We start from the raw sequence: 20,592 nt of genomic DNA, 5'->3' as shown, positions 1-20,592 counted from the left end.
GCATGTCGGAATCACCAACCTGGTAACTTCTGGTAATAGAAATGGACGGAGTGCGTTGCTGACTCTGACCGCCTGAACGGCGGGATGGGGTGCGCTCACTGTGGTCACCCACTCCAGCTACACCCTTCCCTTTGACATGCCGCTTGAGCTCCTCCATCTCCGCCGCCATTCGCCGGATGACAGCATCTTGGTCCCTCAACTTGTGTTCCAGACGTCGGGCATGTCATTCTCTCCGCCGCCGATGACCGTCTGGACTTCGTGAATGACCATAACTTCTTCCGCGCTTATCCCGCGCGTCTCCTAACTGTCCTCCGGTGGATGTCTCCAAGCCCGCCATTGGATGGATGGCGGGAGGTCCTTCTCTCCTTCGGGTGAACTCCAGGGTGGCTCCGTCTATAGCAGACAACGGAAACTCATCGTTGTTCGCCATGGACGGCGATCAGACGAGCCTGGAAGACAAGGTTTTGTCTGTCAATCTACCCACAGACGGTGCCAATTGTACGGGGAGAAAATATTCCGACAAGCCCGTACTCCTTTCTTCCAAGCTCCGTTTCTGTCCAATCACCTGCGAGCAAATAACGGTGAGCTACCCGGCGGTGTGTGGCTGGAAAAACCCTCTGACGATCAAGTTAGCGCATACCTTTGGATAGAGAGAGAGAGAGGGAGGAGTGTTTGAGTGTAAGAATTTCCTTACAAAGTGTTCATGTGTCTGTATGGGGGGTGCAGACATGCTTATATACCCTTCTACACCCCAAGTCTACTCTCATTGGTCTCTCGACACGTGGCTCTGTTATCCCATCTGTCAGCACAAATCTTGCTATACATCACCTAACCCAACTGCCAGCCCACTCTGCTGGGAGCACGGCAGCCGGGCAACATTGTCTCGGGTATCAACGGCCATACCGAACATGCCCAAGTGCAGTTGATGTCGTAGTTTCCTACTACCAAGCTTAATTCCAGCCGTTCTCAACTGTATTCCGGCAAAACTGAACTGGAGATTGGTGACGTTGGTCAGCCAAAGACCTTCTCGGCCAAGCTCCAAGCACAGGCCTTCCTACCAGGTTAAGGTGCGCGCATTACAACCTTGCAACGCGTAAGCCGGGGAGCCTCATCTAGGCTGTTCCTCCACCTGTCCGCCCTTCGCGAAACCGAGATCAGATAACTCGGTTCCACGTGGGCTTTGCCATTACCGAGCAATATCACGACCTGATCTTGGAGCCCAATACCTCGGCCTAAATCTGCCCGGCTAACGTCACGGCCTAATCTCATATCATAAATCTCCTTCTCATTAACAATTCAGAATATATTTTTGTGGAATTTTTTCAGAAATTAATTTTGGGTTTTAGAAATTATTTTCTGAGTTTTCATTACTTAAAATTCTGTTTTAGTATTTTAATTATTTAAGTGTTACAGAAATTAATTTTCTGTGTGGAATTAATTTGGTTAAATAAAATTTTATTTTATTTCCAAATTAATTGAAAAATAAAAGTTATTTTCTTATTTCTTTTATTTTACAGAATTTAATTTCCTGTGTGGAATTAATTTGGTTGAATAAAATTTTGTTTTATTTCCAAATTAATTGAAAAATAAAAGTTATTTTCTTATTTCTTTTATTTTACAGAATTTAATTTCCTGTGTGGAATTAATTTGGTTGAATAAAATTTTGTTTTATTTCCAAATTAATTGAAAAATAAAAGTTACATTCTTGTTTCTTTTATTTTTACAGAATTTAATTCTGTGAATTTGGATTAGTTTTCTGTGTGGAATTAATTTGGTTAAATAAAATTTTATTTTATTTTATTTCCAAATTAATTGAAAATAAAAGTTATATTTTGTTTTGTTTCTTTTATTTTAACAGAATTTATTTCTGTAGTGTTGGTTTAATTTGTTTAAATAAAATTTTATTTTATTTTATTTTCAAATTAATTGGAAATAAAAGTTACAATTCTTGTTTCTTTTATTTTACAGAATTTAAAATTCTGTGGTTTTTGGTTTAAATTTTCTGTGTAGTATAAAATTATAATTATAATTTTATTTTATAATTTATAATTGGTGGCTACTGAAACTAATGCCCAAACAAGTACTACTGCGGTGGCTGCAATGACGCCAACCCCCTCTCCAGTTATAACAGTACCGGTAAATCACGGTGAAAAGCCAGAGAAGTTCTCAGGAACTGACTTTAAAAGATGGCAACAGAAAATGTTGTTCTATCTTACAACTCTGAACCTGGCTCGTTTCCTCCGTGAAGATGCTCCTATCCTAAAAGAGGATGAAACCGACCGACAAGTGGTTGCTGTGGTTGATGCTTGGAAACATGTTGATTTCCTTTGCCGTAATTACATCTTGAACGGACTTGACAATACATTATACAACGTCTACAGTCCAATCAAGACAGCAAAGGAACTTTGGAAATCGTTGGAAAAAAAGTACAAAACGGAAGATGTCGGCTCAAAGAAATTTATGATTGGCAGATTCCTGGATTTTGTAATGGTTGATTCAAAATCTGTGATCAACCAAGTTCAAGATTTCCAACTCATTCTGCATGACATTCACGCAGAAGGTATGTCTCTCAGTGAATCCTTCCAAGTTGCAGCCTTAATTGAAAAATTACCAAAAGGTTGGAAGGAATTCAAGAACTACCTCACACACAAGCGCAAAAAAAATTCTATGGAAGAATTAATTGTGCGTTTGAGGATTGAGGAGGATAATCGGAATTTTGAAAAGTGGGCTGGTAAGCATCCTATGGAGTCTAAGTCAAATGTGGTGGAACATGCTTCAAAAACCAAGAAACGAAAGTCTTCTGGAGAAAGTTAATCACAAGGCTCTAAAAGGGGGAAAAATAAAAAGTACAAGTTTAATGGCAAATGTTACATCTGTGACAAAGAGGGACATCAGGCCAAAGATTGCCGTAGCAAAGGCAAAAGCAAAAGAAGATCAAGCAAGAAGCCTGCTCAAGCCCATATGACCGAAGTGGACAATATTTCCAATGGAATAGATGATATCAATCTTTCTGCAGTTGTTTCCGAGGCAAATCTTGTCGGAAATCCTAAAGAATGGTGGGTGGACACTGGTGCAACTCGCCACATTTGTGCCGAAAAAAAGATGTTCACATCTTATTCTACAGTGGACAATGGTGAACAACTTTTTATGGGCAACTCCTCAACTTCCAAAGTTGAAGGACAAGGAAAGATTGTACTCAAAATGACATTTGGAAAGGAACTCACTCTCAACAATGTGCTGCATGTACCGGACATTCGCAAGAATCTTGTTTCCGGATCTCTGTTGAGTAAGAATGGGTTTAGGCTAATATTTGAGAGTGATAAATTTGTACTTACTAAGAATGAGATGTATGTAAGAAAAAGTTACATGTCTAATGGCCTTTTCAAGTTAAATGTAATGACCATTGTACCCTCAGTTATTAATAATAATACATCTTCTTCTTATTTGCTTGAGTCTTCAAATTTATGGCATGGTAGACTAGGACATGTTAATTATGGATCTTTACGTAGATTAATTAATATGGAATGTTTACCTAAATTTGACATTGATTCAAATCATAAATGTGAAATTTGTGTTGAGGCAAAATTATCTAAAACTCCTTTTCATTCAATTGAAAGAAGTATGGAACCACTTGAATTAATTCATAGTGACATTTCTGATTTTAAATCAATTCAAACTAGAGGTGGGAAAAAATATTTTATCACTTTATAGATGACTATACTAGATATAGTTATGTTTATTTAATTCGAACCAAGGATGAAGCTTTGGAAACTTTCATTCAATATAAGAATGAAGTTGAAAATCAACTTGGTAAGAAAATCAAGAAACTTAGAAGTGATAGAGGTGGTGAATATGAATCACCTTTTGGTGAATTTTGTAAAGAACATGGAATAATTCATCAAACCACCGCTCCTTACTCACCTCAACAAAATGGAATTGCTGAAAAGAAAAATAGAACTTTAAAAGAAATGATGAATGCCATGTTAATAAGTTCTGGATTACCTCAGAACTTGTGGGGGGAAGCAATATTTTCTGCTAATTATATACTTAATAAAGTACCCCGAAAGAAAGTGAATCAAACACCTTATAAAATGTGGCATGGTAGAGTACCATCCTGCAAATACTTAAAAGTGTGGGGGTGTTTGGCTAAAGTACCTATTCGTAGTCCTAAAAAGACTAAGATAGGTCCTAAAACCATTGATTGCATTTTCATTGGTTATGCTAAGAATAGTAGTGCATATCGGTTTTTGATTCATAAATCAGAACATACCGAAATACATGTAAATACTATTATTGAGTCTCGGAATGCATCATTCTTTAAACATGTATTTCCAAATAAGACAAGACAAGAGACTAGTAACAATAAGAGATCTCATGATGCTATTACTAGTCAGGATCAAGAACATGATCAAGAACAAGAGTTAGATCAAAATGAGGAAGAGGAACCTAGGCGTAGTAAACGTGCAAAAACCTCAAAATCTTTTGGTCTAAATTTTCTAACTTTTTTGTTAGAAAATGAGCCTTTAACTTTTAAAGAGGCTATGTCCAGTCCTGAAGCTCCTTTATGGAAAGAAGCTGTCAACAGTAAAGTTGAATCCATCTTGCAAAATCACACTTGGGAATTGGTGGATTTGCCACCAGGTTGTAAACCTCTTGGGTACAAGTGGATTTTCAAAAGAAAATTGAAAGCGGATGGATCAATTGACAAATACAAGGCAAGACTTGCGGTCAAAGGATTTAGACAAAAAGAAGGTCTTGATTACTTTGACGCACACTCACCAGTTACTAGAATAACATCCATTAGAATGCTAATTGCCATTGCATCTCTATACAATCTAGAAATTCATCAAATGGATGTGAAAACTGCTTTCTTAAATGGTGAGTTAAATGAAGAAATTTACATGGAACAACCAGAAGGTTTTTCTGTTCCAGGAAAAGAAAAGAAAGTGTGTAAATTGGTTAAATCATTATATGATTTAAAACAAGCGCCAAAGCAATGGCATGAGAAATTTGACAAGGCAATGATGTTAAATGGATTTAAAATTAATGAATGTGACAAATGTGTTTATATTAAAAAACACAGACAAAGGTTATGTCATTGTATGTCTTTATGTAGATGATATACTCATCATAGGTAGTAATAATGACATGATTAAAACTACCAAGAAAATGTTGAATAAACATTTTGACATAAAAGACATGGGCATTGCTGATGTAATTCTTGGTATGAAAATTACCAAAATATCAGAAGGTTATGCTTTGTCACAATCTCATTACATTGAGAAAATAGTTGACAAATTCAGCAAAGATGATGATCATCTTCCTAGAACACCTGTAGATGCTAATTTGCATCTTTCTAAGAATGTACAGGAAAGTATTTCTCAATTAGAGTATGCCCAAATTATTGGAAGCTTAATGTACTTGATGAACTGCACTCGCCCAGATATAGCTTATGCAGTAAGTAAATTAAGTAGATATACAAGTAACCCAATAGTAGAACACTGAAAAGCATTTATAAGGGTTCTTAGATATCTCCGATTTACTCGTAACATTGGGCTTAATTATACTAGATATCCAGCAGTACTTGAAGGATACAGTGATGCAAATTGGATATCGGATACTAAAGACTCAAAATCCACCAGTAGGTATGTCTTCACTCTTGGTGGGGCGACTGTATCATGGAAATCTTCCAAACAGACTTGCATTGCTAGGTCTACTATGGAATCAGAATTCATAGCTTTAGATAAAGTAGGGGAAGAGGCAGAATGGCTTCGCCACTTCCTTAAAGATATTCCAATATAGCCAAAACTGGTGCCTGCTATATGCATACATTGCGATAGTCAATCTGCAATAGGTAGAGCACAGAGTCATATGTATAATGGTAAGTCTCGGCATATTCGTCGTCGATATAATACCGTAAGACAACTACTCTCTAATGGAATTGTTTCCATTGATTATGTGAAGTCTAAAGACAACATAACGGATCCACTAACCAAAGGGTTAACAAGAGGGTTAGTTGAGAATTCATCGAGGGGAATGGGACTAAAGCCTATTAAATAAGAGTTACCACAACGTCAACCCAACCTAGTTGACTGGAGATCCCAAGATTTAGGTTCAAAGGGACAACCGAGTTGTGTATAACTCAGAAGAATTACTGGGCAGTCTAACTCCTACCCATTTCTATGATGAAATAGTGATGTCTGTAGCGTTTTAGATTAAGTACAATTTTAATGATTCTTATATCTAGGTAAACCTAGTCGAGTATGGCAAGTTACTCTTCATAAGAATCACCTATATGTGTGTGAATTGGACCGATTCTATGAGATTTGTGAAGGGTTACAATTCTCTAGAGCACTCATGAAATAGCAGGTTGTTCAGGGCTAAAAAGAACACAATAGTGAGAACTAAACTGTGTCTAGGGATATACTGTGTGAGTTCCATTGTCTTGGTTTACACAAACGGCTGAACAGTTCAAGACATCATGTTCACTGGTTAGCTAGTAAATCCAATAGTGTCTCACAAGGGAAGGTTCAAAGCCAAAAGTTACCTATCATTTGCAGAATATTTCTAGTTTCTGTACTCTCTGTATTTAGATCATATTGTTGCATTTTCTCTCCGTCAAATTCCATTCATGTGGAGGATTGTTGAAAAAATGGTTAATATAGGAATATTTTGAGCCGACTTTGAGCCCAAAATTGAGTGGGCCCCAAATGTCTTTTGGGGTGGGTCCAAAGAGATGAAGTGTTCCTTGCCGCATGGTAAGTCACATGGGGTAGACGGTTCGTCAAAACCATTTATGAGTAAATAGGAAGATGACGTCGTTTTCAGGTTCGTGCAATAGAACATTTAAGTTTTAAATTTGGGTTTCCTTGTGTGGCTTGTCCCACATTGAAACTTTACGAGAGTTTATTTGTGTATATAAGCTCTAGCCTACAATACTTGGGTTGGGCCCCAAGGGGCACCCCAAGTTTGTAGAAGGGATGAGTTATGGACAAAGTGAACCTTAGCCCAAACCACCACACGCGCGTGCCGCCGCCGCCAGCCGAGTCAGGCACGGGTGTGGGCTATGGATGGGTTGGTTCTTGTATTAATTTTTTGGACAAAAATTCTTTTGAATTTTTTCAAAATTAATTACGGGAAAATTTAATTAAATTCAAATTTGAATTTAATTTATGTCCTAAATTCTTTCCTTGTTCAAATTCCATATAGAATTTCGGACAAATTCATTTCAAATTGCCAGCAGTTAGTTATAACAGATTCAAATAGGCTGCAAATTTGTTTGTTTTTAAACTGCATTTGTTCAAAAACAGTTTACACATGTTCACCTCATATTGGTACCTATTCGGGTCTATATATTATAGACTTGTTCCAACAGTTTGGGATTGATAAAAACATCCAAAAAAATTATGTCAAGACAGGTTTTAATCTGTTGAAATTCGGACAGATTCAAATCTGATCTGTCCAGTTCCAAATCTGTATCTGTCCTAAAACAGTTTCATATCTGTTTGGCAGGTTACACACTTGTTGGGACATTATTTTGTGCTTATATATACCAACATTTCCAGCAGTGTTCTATATCCGAAAATAGTTTAAAATTATTGCCTTATTGCTGTCCAGAATTTTCTACTTTTGTATTATTCTTCATATTAGATTTAAAATAAGATAAAGAAAGTATAAGAACATAAGGTTCTAGTTCGCCGTACAAATTTGTGTGGAGTGCTACTGTAGACACCCCATTTTTGACCAACCTTAAGACTCAGACGTCACCGATTGAGCGCTTGGTGATGTTGCATAATGTGCTCGTTCAGAAGTTTCAGAGTCGCAGCCGTGAGCCCTGCCTCCGGACTTCCGAACCCTCTTCTGTGCCTTGCCTCGGTTTGCGAACCAGACTCGGTTTTTTTCTCTATTTCTTTTCCTGAGGGGAGGGAGAGGTCCCGTAGACCATCTCTCAGTGGCCGTAGGCTACGTTTTGTGGTCGTAGGCCATTTTGCCCATTCCGGAGCCCGATTTCCGATTTTTCGGGACCGCTTAACCATCTCTATTTGCTCTAATTTTTGGCATGCATCTTATTTTCTCCCTTTTGAGGGACACTGGGGTCTGAGAAACCCACTTCGTGGCCGAACGCCACTTTCGGTGCTTAACAGCCCATTTTCGGGACCCCGAACTGCGTGTTTTGGCCCCCGAGCATTCGTTTTGCATCGATTTTCGTTCATTTTTGGCAGGTACCTCTGTTTTATCACCAGGAAGGTCACTGGAGGGTGGGAGGCCAGCAATTATCTTAGCAACCAATTATATTCCATTTTCTCCCCCCAGCGCCCGTTTTTCTCACTCCCGAGCCAATGTTGAACACCTTGGGGCCACTTTCTTCAACCCCAAACCACATATTTGTGTTGTACACACATGGGAGGATCCTAATATCATATGGTCAGCCAGAAACTCCAATTGAACCTTTTGAACCCCTCCTAAAAATGGCTTGTCCTCTCTCCTGTTTTAGAGTTGCCAATTTTGAACCACGTGGTTGTGATGAGGAGACATGGGAGGACACCAATATGTGGTGCTCGGCCAAAAAATCACATTGCCCCTTTTGACCCCTAGCCGGCCGGCCGGCCACCTGCAGCCAAAATGCCAGGCCGGCCTGCTTCTTCAGGTTGAGTACATTCCAGCTGTGCCTTGGTTTTCCCCCAAAAATATCTATATCCGGGGGACCCTCTTGGAGGGAAAAGAGGCCTCATTTCCCTCCACTTTTGCCTAGACTCTTCTCTCCCTCTCTTGCCTATATAGTTGGCCTCCCAACTCAAGAGAAAGGGTTACAAGAATTGCTTTGAAGATAAGATACATATCTCTCCATTTCCTTCAAGTTTTGGCTCCATTTCTTCATCATCATCAAGCTCTACCACCACCACTCCATTCCAGCAGCAAGGGGAGGAATTCCAGCAGCTTAGAGTCATCAAAGTTGGTCCAAGAAGCAACAAAAGCATTGGTCTTCAAGGGTAAGTCCACTTTCCCTCTTTTCTAGCTCATTTTTGCACCATTCCTCTAGCCATCTTTCTTACTGTTTTAGGCTCTGACCCTAACTGAAACTAGGCCTATTTTGAGCTATTCTACATGTTTGTTGAAGGGTTCAACCCTATTTGAGAACCCCACCTCACACTTGTTTCAATACCTCTTTGTATGTCAATATTTTGCATGCTTTTTCTAGCCTATGTGTGATCTGTTTTGGAGCCTGATGTAAACTGTAAATGGGCTTATTTTGAGCCCCTCTTCAACATTGAAGAAGGGCTCAACACTGTTTGGGACTTCCATGTTGTACTTTCCTTTATGTCCTCTTTTTGGTCCCATTTTTGTATGCCTTGGCAGCCCCTGATGTTGCTGTTTTTGGACTTTGGTCCGAACTAAAAAAAGCCATATTTTGACCCGCTTGTCATGTTTCATTGAGGGTCTTTGGCTGTTTGTTGAATATTTTGTATACTTTGTGTTATAGCCTCTTTTGAGCCTCATCTTGCATGACATTTTGAGTGTATTTATATACTGTTTTTGGGGCTGCCATAAACTGTAAATAGTCATATTTTTGGCCCCTCTTCAGTGTTATAGAAGAGTCTTTTTCTGTTTGGGCTTTTCATCTACCACTTGCTTCTTTGTCCATTTTTCGGTCCAATTCTTGCATAAGAGCTTAGCCATACCTATATTCGTTTTTGGGGTTTTTACAGTTCTGAAAAATGTCATATTTTGGGCCCCTCTTCAATGTTGTTGAAGGGTCCTAACCTGTTTGGGGTCAGCAACTGTGAATTGCTTCATTATCTCATATTTAGGGCCATTTTTGCATGCTAGTTTTGCCCTATCTTTGCTTGCTGTTTGGCCATGATTTGTACTGGTAAAATGCTAATTTTGGGGCTGCCTTGCTACTGTTTATTTATTGCATGTCCATATCATGCATATTTGGTATAGCTATAGGCCATTTCGGGTGCCAAAATTTATGCTTCGGGGCTATTCCATCCATCGAGTGCACTTTCGCCTCATTTCGGGGCTGTTTTCCCCCACATTTCAGTGTTGAAATTCCATTAGCATGTTTGCATATCATTTTCCATGCTATTGCATTGCATATGCCATTGCCTCGATTTGCGTGCCCGTGTGCACGCGTTTCGAGGCACTTCATTTTCATCCATCGGCCTCTTATGTGAGTGTGGCTGAGGCTCTCTCATGTTAGGATAAGTCCATGTTGCATTCTATATGCCATTTTAGCCATATTGCATTGCATATGCCATTGCCTCGATTTGCGTGCCCGTGTGCACGCGTTTCGAGGTACTTCATTTTCATCCATATGGCCTCCTATGTGAGTGTGGCTGAGGCTCTCTCATGTTGGTGTAAGCCCATTATTGCATTGCGTATGCCATTTCATCCATAGCATTGTGTATGCTCGGTTGTATATTACCTCGTGCAGCGTGTATGCCATTCCATGACATTGTGTATGTTAGGATTGTATCTTAGTTACATTTCATGCATGTCATGCATATTGCATCGTATTCGGGATAGGAGTTAGCCCGAGCACGGGAAACGAGGTACGTTCCGTACTCCAAGTGACGGAACGTGTCTCAATTCCCAGTCACCGACACTCCGGATTATCCAAGATGGAGTTAGGTTTTAGTTTTACTTTCATGTGCATTCATTCTATATTGAATTGCACAATTCGACCCCTCGGCCATCATGCATCGATATGCGTGATTGGTGGCACGAGGATCGAGGCATGCATATATCTGTGAAAATACATTGCCATGCCCCTTTCCTGCTCTCTGTTGCAGCAAAATGAAAAATCAACAACTTTTCGGAGTTTGGCACGCATTTCAAGAATAGGCGCAAACAGAGGCTAATTGGGGCATCCCAGTGGATTTCCGCGCAAGGCAACCCAGACATGCATCATTCATCAGGAGCAAGGCAGTCCCCGTCTTGCATGCCAGTTTACAGCTTTCTTAGTTAATTTGTTAATTAATTAAGAATTTATACATTATTTGGACTGTAATATTTGGACTGTAATATTCTTTTATTCGGGACTGTATATTTATTCGGACCCTCTGTGCGAGGGCATAATTGTAATAAGTGTGGGTAAGTATGATGTATGTCTTCCAACCCCACGTCTTTCTTCCCTTTTATTTACCTGCTTATGATGGTTAGATTAAGGCATGTTTCAATTAGCATACAGTATGATAGCATGTTTGCATTCATTCATCTGTTTTGCATGCACCGGGCTCGGCGCATCATACTAACTGCATTTGTATTTCAATGCCAAATTGAATACATGTTAGCTGTAGCATTTCATATGCCATGTTTAAAATAGCCGAGCCAGCTATAGTTTGCATTTTTGCATGTGTTGCATTAGGCGTTTCTGTATACTTAGGATCATGCATGACTTCTAATGTAGTTTCTGTTTTGACTTGGAGTACTCGGTGAGTTTTTATGCTTTAGCATCCTTGCATGCGTGTGAGTGAATGCCATGAATAGCATGCTTACCATGAGGCTAAATTGCTTATGTGATATATCTGCCTGAATGCCTGTGGGTGAAGGTTGGGTTACTTAAATTGGAATAAATCATCAAATGTTTTAAGCCCACTAGATAGTGGCAAAACCATCTTTTCTAAGCCCACCCGAGGGTGGCAAACCCACGTCTTAGCCTACCTGCGGGTAGCACCATCAAACCATTTTCAAAACAAACAAACATGAAATGTTTTGTTCCAATTCAGGCGACTCAGTCTATACTTGTATGCTGTGCGCATCACATAGTAACCTAGGCTAATAACCGGAATAAGAACATACAATGTTTTCAAAAATAGATATCATGATTAGTAGAGGCCGGTCTCTGACCGGGCGAACGGGGGTGCTCACGAAGTGACCTTCCCCAATCGTACCCAAGTTCCCGAGCCGAGGCAACTTTGGTGATGACGGACACGTGGCCTTTGGCACCGAGTCAGGGTTTCCTAAATTTCCCCAAAAATAAAATATTTAGGTGGCGACTCTGTATCTGGCAAAGCAGTCCATGTTTGGCACTTCTTTTCTAAAAATCTGTTTTCTCAAAACGATTTGCCGAATTTGGACTCTTTGGTTCAGATTAAGAACCATGACAATTTAAGAGTCCTGAGTTGTAGTGACCCCAAATGAACGGAACGGGAGCTCGTTCCTCCCAGGGTGTTCGGGGACGTCTACAGCTACTACAAGTTTGTGAAGATCATTGTATCCTGCGAGATAGACGCCACTCAACTGTAAGCACCGTAGCGGGGCGAATCTGTCTTAAGGACAGAGTGTCACACACTCGACTTGGTCTTTGAATTTTTAATTCAGTTCGATAAATAAATTCGGTACGTTATTTATTTATTTGTTTAACTTTATTTTAATTTATTTTATTTACACAGAAAATTGTTCCAACACATATTTCATTCAATGCTTTTTACACCTAACCATGGTCCTTCACATATGAATTTGCTAAATACATAGCAGACATATATAGCTAAGAAAGCCACATATGCAGATCCTAGATATATACTGCTGTACACAGAGACAGGAAGGTCTAATGTTCCTTCGTCTTCAATGATCAAACATATTTTGGGCGCTTCACAACCACAAGGGGACACTTGACGTGCTTGGCACAATGATCGCTCACACTTCCTAAGAGTGCCCTGCAAATTTCCAAACTCGAAGGATTAATAAACTAATTATTACTTTCGATTTGATTAGTTTTGGAGCATATACAACAATCAATCATTGATATGATCAATTAGAAGCACCTCTTGAAGAAACCGTAGTCGTGGCTTCCCATGACCAACATGTCTGCCCCAAGCCTTTCTACTGCTATACATATCACATCTTTCGCATCTCCACTTCCTACTTTTTTCTCCACTTTTATCTGCAAAATTTGTATACATATCAATCAACAATTTCGGGAGAGAAATGCAAACAAAAAAGCACAATTTGAAAATAGAGAGGAAAATTTACGTTGGTGTTGAAGTCTCTGTAGACCGCTTCAGCTCTCCTCATCACTGAATTGACCAAGTTGTTGGTATATTTCTCCATGCTTGCTAGGACATCACCAGCAAAAAGATAGCCTGCAACACAAAAAATACCCTTTTAACAATGGGCTGGGCTTCCCTCCTGGAGGGTATTGTTAGACCCGTGGGGCCCATCATCGTCCCGTTTCGATAATTCAAACCGTTCAATATTTAGAACTCGTCAAGTACTATATACTTGTAGAAAATCGCATTGATCGGATATCAATAGCTATCTCATCGGATCAGATTTCTTTCAATCGTTTATTTTTTTACCGTCTATTTTTTTTATACAAAACTGATTTGATCACATACCTATCGATATCCGATCAACGTAATTGTTTACAGCATGTAGTACTCGACGAGTTTTACATATTAAACTATTCATATTATCGAAACAGAGACTCGTAGTATAAACCCTACGAACCCAACAATACCATCCAGTCCGATCGAATTGGAGAGAAGCCAGCCTCTTTAACAATTGGGTAAAGCTTGGCCTGGTTACACAAGTTCAAGTCATTCCAATAATTTTTCTGCAAATAGAAGTAAGACAGCGTACATCTTGTCAGGTTTGTTGGTGTAATTTTCTCAATTGAAAGTTGAAATTAAAAAAAAAAAAAAGTTAAGTACTATTTTCCTAATTTAAAAATAATCAGTATTTTTTCAGTTTAAGAAATTTAATTTTGCCTAATAAATTATAAGTACCAAATGTTTAAACCACTTCATAGGCTTAAATCCATGCTAATTTTTTATACTTTTTTGTTAAAAAAAAAAATTTAAAATTAAAAAGGGGGCTGCTGAGAGTACTGACCTGTGGCATCTAAGGAGGAGTAAACAGGAAGAGGGGGTTTAACATAGAGGAGGACAAGAGTAGTGGTGCTGCCTTTGGTGTTCTGAGAAAGAAGGTTTCTGAGGCACCATGACAGTGCATACATGCTCTCCTCACTTTCATCCACTGCTACCACTATTCTCCTCTCCTCCTCCGTCATCTTCTCTTTTTCCATTACCATAAAATTATTACTAGCTCCACTTCTATATTAGTAGATAAACTCCTTTTTTTCTCCGGGAAATTTTTAAGCCTCAAATGTCAAGAAACTTTTATATAAGGAGCTCTAATTAAAACATCAATGGATGGGGAGATATTTCAATATTGATTCAGACTCTACAAAATAAATAATAAAAGGGCAAATTACATATACACCCCTCGAGGTTTGATTAAATTACAGATACCCCCTGAGGTTTCGGAAATTACATCCCGCCCCCTGAGGTTTGTATTTTCATAACAATTTACCCCCTGAGGTTTATATTTCATAACAAATTACCCCCTAATTTCTTATGCAAATATAGCATTCAGGGGGGAATTCGTAATTTCTCAAACCTCAGGGGTATTTGTAATTTAGCCAAACCTCGAGGGGTGTATATGTAATTTGCCCATAATAAAAAGAAAGAAAAAAAAATAATACAAATATATTATTAGTCCATGGTGGGGTCTCCCCAAAGGAGTGCCAAACATTTTTCGGAGATATTTATAGTTGCAGAAAGCTGTAATGGTTTCTAGCTTTCTGGGGGAGTTTTGGTCTAATTAGTTTTGTGATGTTGACTTCGAACCCACCACCATTGGGGTTGGCTACAGTGACTCGCAACTGAAATGTTGTTTTGATAGGACACTTTTTTCTGTATCTTATAATTTCATTGAATAATTTTACGTGAACTAAAACTCTTCGTTTAAATAAAGAATTTATATAAAATTTTTATATATAATGATATGATTTAATATGTAACTTTCACTTAAAAAAAAAATACTTATAAAGATAAATTTATTTATAAAAATAATATTATTATATTATTCTTATAAAAAAATTTATATAAATTTTATATAAAAATAGATTTTTTCTTCATATTATTTTCAAGGTCGGTAGAAATCCCATGCACGCAGGATTCATAAAGATTCTTCAATAATTCTACCCAAGAAAGAAAATTATTCTATGAAAAGACGTAGTTTGGATTCAATCAAACATACACAATTTTCTTTCCTAATATTATTATTTAAGTTTAAAAATTAGACTCACTTTTTAAATTTAATAATGTAACAATTAATTAGAATAATTATGACAGCACTCTCTCTAATAATTTTTCTAATCATTAATCAATCATATAATTTATATATTATTAAACTTAAAAAATAAATTTATATATCATTTTTCTTTCTAAAATAAAAATATATTATTCATATAATTGATGCCCCAAGAACAAAGTGAACAGATTAAAAGAAATAATGTATGCCTATTTCGGAGTCAAAATCAGTTGCTTCATACTTCGTGCCCACTTAAATGGAAAAATGATATCGTGATTTATATTACGGGAGTTTATTCTTAATTAATCATAATTTATTTTATTAAAATTTTTACTAAATGTCTCATATGACATTTGATATAACTTTTGAAATCTTTCATATTTTTGTAAAATTATAAATTTCATTTTTTTCACTAATTATAACTCACCTGAGGTATCACATAAAACAGTTTTTTTCTGTTTTTCAGAAAATAATTTTAAAAAAATTTTATTTTTTTATTTTTCGTATTTTAATGTTTTCAATGAATTTGTTTAATATTTTAAGCAATTTTTTTTTTTATTTTTAGAGACACCTACCATAAATACACTTAAAAAGTATAATATTTGTGAAAAAAATCTTCAAACAATGCACTAAATACCAAAAATTACAACCCAAAAAAAAAAAGTACATTTTTCATATTTTTGTGTATTTATTAATTTTTCAAAATATTTTTTCCAAAAATTTTTTCTATTTAGATATATTTAAATAAGGTGTATCTAAAAAAAAAATGGTTAAAATTTAAAAAATATTCACTAAAAATAAAAAACACAAAAAAAAAATACTCAATTTTCAAAAAACTGAAATCAAACCCACTAAATTGCATCATCAAAACTTTTCTCTTCATTGGGTAACGTTGGAAATATTATTAATTTTTTATTTTCTTACAATAAAATAAAATAAAATAAATAATGCACAAATGTTTTCAAATTAAATATAAAAAAATAATAATAAGAAAACACATCTGAGGACTACCAAACTGGCCATAGTATATAATTTTGTTTTTGGTCGAACCATACGCAAGTGTCATGAACCAACATTTCGTTTTGGGTTTGGGATCCCAGAGTTTAATAACTGGTTGTTGAGCTTGGCCCACAAACGTATCAGCCTTCAGCCTTGATTTTTAGGTGTTGTGTTGGGCTTCAACTTCGGTTTAAAATCCTTGGGGAATATCCGAATAGCTCGCACATATATATTAGTTTGGCCCAAATAAAATAGGCCCACCTGCGTGAGCTCGATTAGCAAAACCCACTTCATAGGACCCATCAAACCAAACAATACATAACTTGTAAATCTCTATGAGAAAAGCTAAAAAATTAGAAAATATTTTAGAAATTTGTCTAAAACATTGATGTGTGATCTAGATTCAATTATGTATAATGGGAGCTACCCTTAAAGCATAATATTTTTAAAATATTCCTTTTATTTTAAATTATACACTTGTGATTTTGTATCAATTTTAAATTTAAATAGTTAGATTATCACAGTAACTCAAAAAAAAAAAAAAAAAAAAAAAAAAAAAAAAAAAACCTCCTTTGAGTTTGCTTGAGGGGTCGAAACCCTCTCATATTTTTTTTTCCCTTAAAAAATTAACAACAGCAACAATTTAGGAAGTATAGTCCCACCTTCCTTAAAATCTTCCACCCTCAAAATCTTTAGGTTAATTAAAGAACTCTCATCATTTTCTATCCAACATAAAAAACATAACATTATAAATTTTAAAAATCTTGGCCTCAACTAATTTTTTAAATTACTTATCTGAACTTTTTTTAGAACATTTAGTAGAATTGTTGAGAGCATAAAATGTCTTATTTTATAAGGGATTTTTAAATTTCAACTTTGAAAATATTTTAAAAACTTTGAATCTAAGGGAGAAGATAAGAAAGATATTCAAAATGCAAAAATAGAATGGTATACAGAAGAAATCCTATTCAACTCGAGCAAGGATCTCTAGAATTTTTTTTTCCTAAAGTTTCCTAGAGTGGTGCATTATGTGGTTGAGATTTAATGACAAATCACATCAATTTTTCAACATTAAATCTCAACCACACAATACATCACTTTAAAAAACTTTAGAAAAAAAATACTTTAGAGGATCCTTGGTGATTCAACTCTACTCATTTACGCATCAAGTAGGATTCATGATGTGCATTGCTGGATGGATAGGATAGGTATTACCTAACAACTATCAAGAGTTGAGCCACCATTAATAGGGGACCTCTATTTTGTCACCGCAATTGGATTTTGTCCGACTTGACCTTTTGCTTAGATGGTTACTATTTGGCTTAAAAATAAAATCAACGCATATAAAAATAAACATGTGCTTTGTCCAGGTCATTGGATGGTCCCAACAATGCACCGTCTAACTTGGCTCCTCGATTTGGATTCTTTCTATTTTCTCATTGAAGCATTATGCTCTTTGAAAATTCTGACAATACCAATCTAACAAGAAAATTAATACCTTCTTCAGATTGAACAATCTTTGTTTAAATTTAGCAACCTATATTGGTTGGTATTTACTGAATTAGGCGCCGATCATATTGATCCAATAATTTATTGCACGATTGAGATCATGTGAAGTTCAACTAAGTGACCCAACATACATCATCGTATTTTGGAGTATAAAAAAAATTAATGAAATTAAATCGACCGCTTAAAATTGATCAAAATTTTAAATTTTTAATATATTTTTTATGATGTACAGTTTATTTTCATTTTAAAATTTTTTATAGTGATAAACCCAATTGATTTAAATATTTATTTTAATCTTTTGAGCATTAGAAAACAAATGACCAATAATAATACACGTTTCATAATAAAAATTAAAGAGGAAAGAATTTATAGAGTAACTTTCACCATGTTTCTTCATTTATTTTCAAAATAAAATTCTACAAGTTTATTATGAAACTCTCTAAAACACCATATAAATTATTCTTTTACACTAAACCGATAAAATCAAATTATAATATACGGTTCGATTCTTAAATCAACAAAAACAAAAAGTTGGATAAATTTTTGCTCATCCCTACCGAATCAAACTTTCCCTCACTGTTTATGTTGTGTTTGATTGAGAATTTAAAAATGGATTTGAAAAAGAAAAGGAAAAAACTGTGTTAAACTGAGAGGGTAATTTATATTTAAATTGAGTCGAGCTGGGTGATGGGTCGTTCTGTGGGCCACAGTAAAAAGGGCTGAGTAAAAAAGCTTTGTAGTTAGCCCAGTCCAGAAAGAGCTTTGTAGTTGGCTTGGTCACTACGGTCTGAGTAGTAGCAGTTAGCTCGGTCATACCACTAAGGACCAGGGTATTTTGGGCTTTTACTCAGAACCTTGCTATTGAATAGCTCGGTCCAAGCACGCTGTGGATAGCGCGGTCTCAAGAAGTGAAACCGAGGTACAAGTTGTAAAAGGAAGAGCCGAGCTAGACAGAACTCGATCAATTCGGCCAGTCTAGCATAGCTGTTTTAGCTCGGTCGTTTTGTCATACGATCGAGGTATAACCATCTCACCTGGTTTAAGCAGTGAGAGGGGGTGTTGAAGGATAAGCATTATCTTGCAGGAGTGTGATCCTTAGGAGGACTCTACGTGGAGAAATAAGAGTCCTACTAGGATTGTACCACACGGAACCTATAAAAACTCACAACATCACCTATGGAGAAGTAACACAACTTTGATTCCTGAATTCACAGTGTTTTTGTGTCTATTGTCTATTGTGCTGACTTAGGCATCGGAGGGGTTTCCGGCATACACGCACCGGTTAGCTCACGTTTGTATTTTCAGGTGGCAAAGTGACGACGTAAGGAGGAACGCATGCTTGATCAACAGGATTATACGAGAAGAATTATTTCGTGCTCATACAATTGGTGCCGTCTGTGGGAATCACAGAAAGAACAAAACCTCTTGATCAAAGTTTTCCTTGCTAGATTAGATGCAATGGCGGACAAAGAAGATTTGCCGCAATCCGCCATTGACGAACAAACCCTAGAGGGAGGTGGGAGGCGCGAAGGTTTGCCTTCCATCCCTCCCATAGCAAATTTAGAGCCCCAGCGATAGAACCCCCGGAGGGATGTAAGGGGGAGGCGGGGTAACAGCCCCCGTCGCTCATCAAGTCCTGATAGGCAGGGGCGGAGGATCGACCCTCAAGTTTTGGAGGATCAGGTAAAGGAGCAGGACGAGTTAATCAAGAAGATGGCGGCGGACATGGAATTGATAAAGCGCCAGATAAAAGGGAAGGAGGTGGCGACAGGAGAGGGGCGCAAAAGCAATACGCCTCCTCGCCACTTAAAAGATCGTGGTAGGCATACCACACTGTCACAAGCAGTGAGTAGGAGCCTCAAGACAGGCGACACTCAATCAAGGACTGCCAGGACTCGTTACTCCAGGTCTGAAAGAACGAGGACTGAAAGGTCATATACTGAGGGAAGCACCTATCGGCCCTCATATGTGTACCAGACGTCATTCAGGCAGACGGAGCTGCCCAAGTCGTCCGATTTGCAAACTGTGCTCGAAGAAAGGGCACGATGGAAGGAGAATGCTAAGGCACGCGACCCGCGCAGAGTTTCAGCCCTTCAGTGGTTGGCTCCTCGGACGCATGGGAGCGTCGAGGTAGGAATGCCAATACCACACCTTGCGTACGAACCAACAGATAAAGCATTGGCAAGGCTACATAGCTCGCCGTTCGTTCCGGCGATTGAGAACGCACCATTACCTTCAGGCTTCGTCCAGCCTAAATTTATGACTTACGAGGGGAAGACAGACCCCTACATACACCTAAGCCACTTTCGCCAGGTCACGGTAGTATACCGGCGGAACAAGGCTTTGATGTGCATCTTATTTTTATCCAGCCTTGGCGACCTAGGTTTAACCTGGTTCGAAAGGCTACCAGAATTCAGCATAGCCTCCTGGGCGCAATTAGCGGAGGCATTCGTGACTAGGTTCCGAACGAACACCAAAACGCCAGTGGAGATCGATCAGCTACTCTTCATTGACATGGGTGACAAGGAGACGCTAAGATCCTACAACAGTCGCTACTGGGAGACCTTTAACCAGATAGGAGACTGCCCCACTAATCTTGTCATCGCGCAGTACAAAAGAGGGCTACCAGTCGAAAACAAGTTGAGGGACTCAATTACTATGACGCCCCCCCTCACGATGGAGGCCTTGATGGAAAGAGTACACTAGCATATTCGGGTAGAGGAGGACGGCACCCGTGCTAAAGCAAAATCTGGCACAACAACAATGCCAGATAAAAAGACTATAGCAAAAGTGAACACTGTAGAACGCCCAAGCAGGAATGGGCGAGGCAGGCGGGCCAACAGAGAGGACTCAGACAAAAGGTGGCTAAGAGTCTGCATTACCATCACCACGGTGTTCAAAAAATCGATATACCGAATTCTCAGTGAAATACGCGATGAACCTTTCATCAAATGGCCAGCTAAGTTGGGAAAAGCACAAAAA

At 37.8% G+C, this 20,592-nt stretch overlaps 1 protein-coding gene across 1 annotated transcript; it reads right to left on the bottom strand.

Moving 5' to 3' along the window:
* Positions 1-12,402: 12,402 nt before the first annotated feature.
* On the bottom strand, positions 12,403-14,192 carry LOC114313421 (universal stress protein A-like protein). The gene is made up of 4 exons (XM_028259807.2): positions 13,840-14,192; positions 12,979-13,088; positions 12,771-12,889; positions 12,403-12,662 (listed from the first exon to the last, which is right to left on the bottom strand). The coding sequence occupies exons 1-4, from the start codon at positions 14,036-14,038 to the stop codon at positions 12,578-12,580; spliced, it is 513 nt and encodes a 170-aa protein (XP_028115608.2). The 5' UTR covers positions 14,039-14,192; the 3' UTR covers positions 12,403-12,577.
* Positions 14,193-20,592: the final 6,400 nt, after the last annotated feature.

This window comes from Camellia sinensis, chromosome 14, assembly GCF_055761805.1.
Source record: "Camellia sinensis isolate YWXY chromosome 14, ASM5576180v1, whole genome shotgun sequence".
In the NCBI taxonomy this organism is placed as follows: domain Eukaryota; kingdom Viridiplantae; phylum Streptophyta; class Magnoliopsida; order Ericales; family Theaceae; genus Camellia; species Camellia sinensis.
The sequence above is the reverse complement of the archived record's forward strand: the minus strand, read 5'-3'. Positions and strand labels throughout refer to the sequence as shown.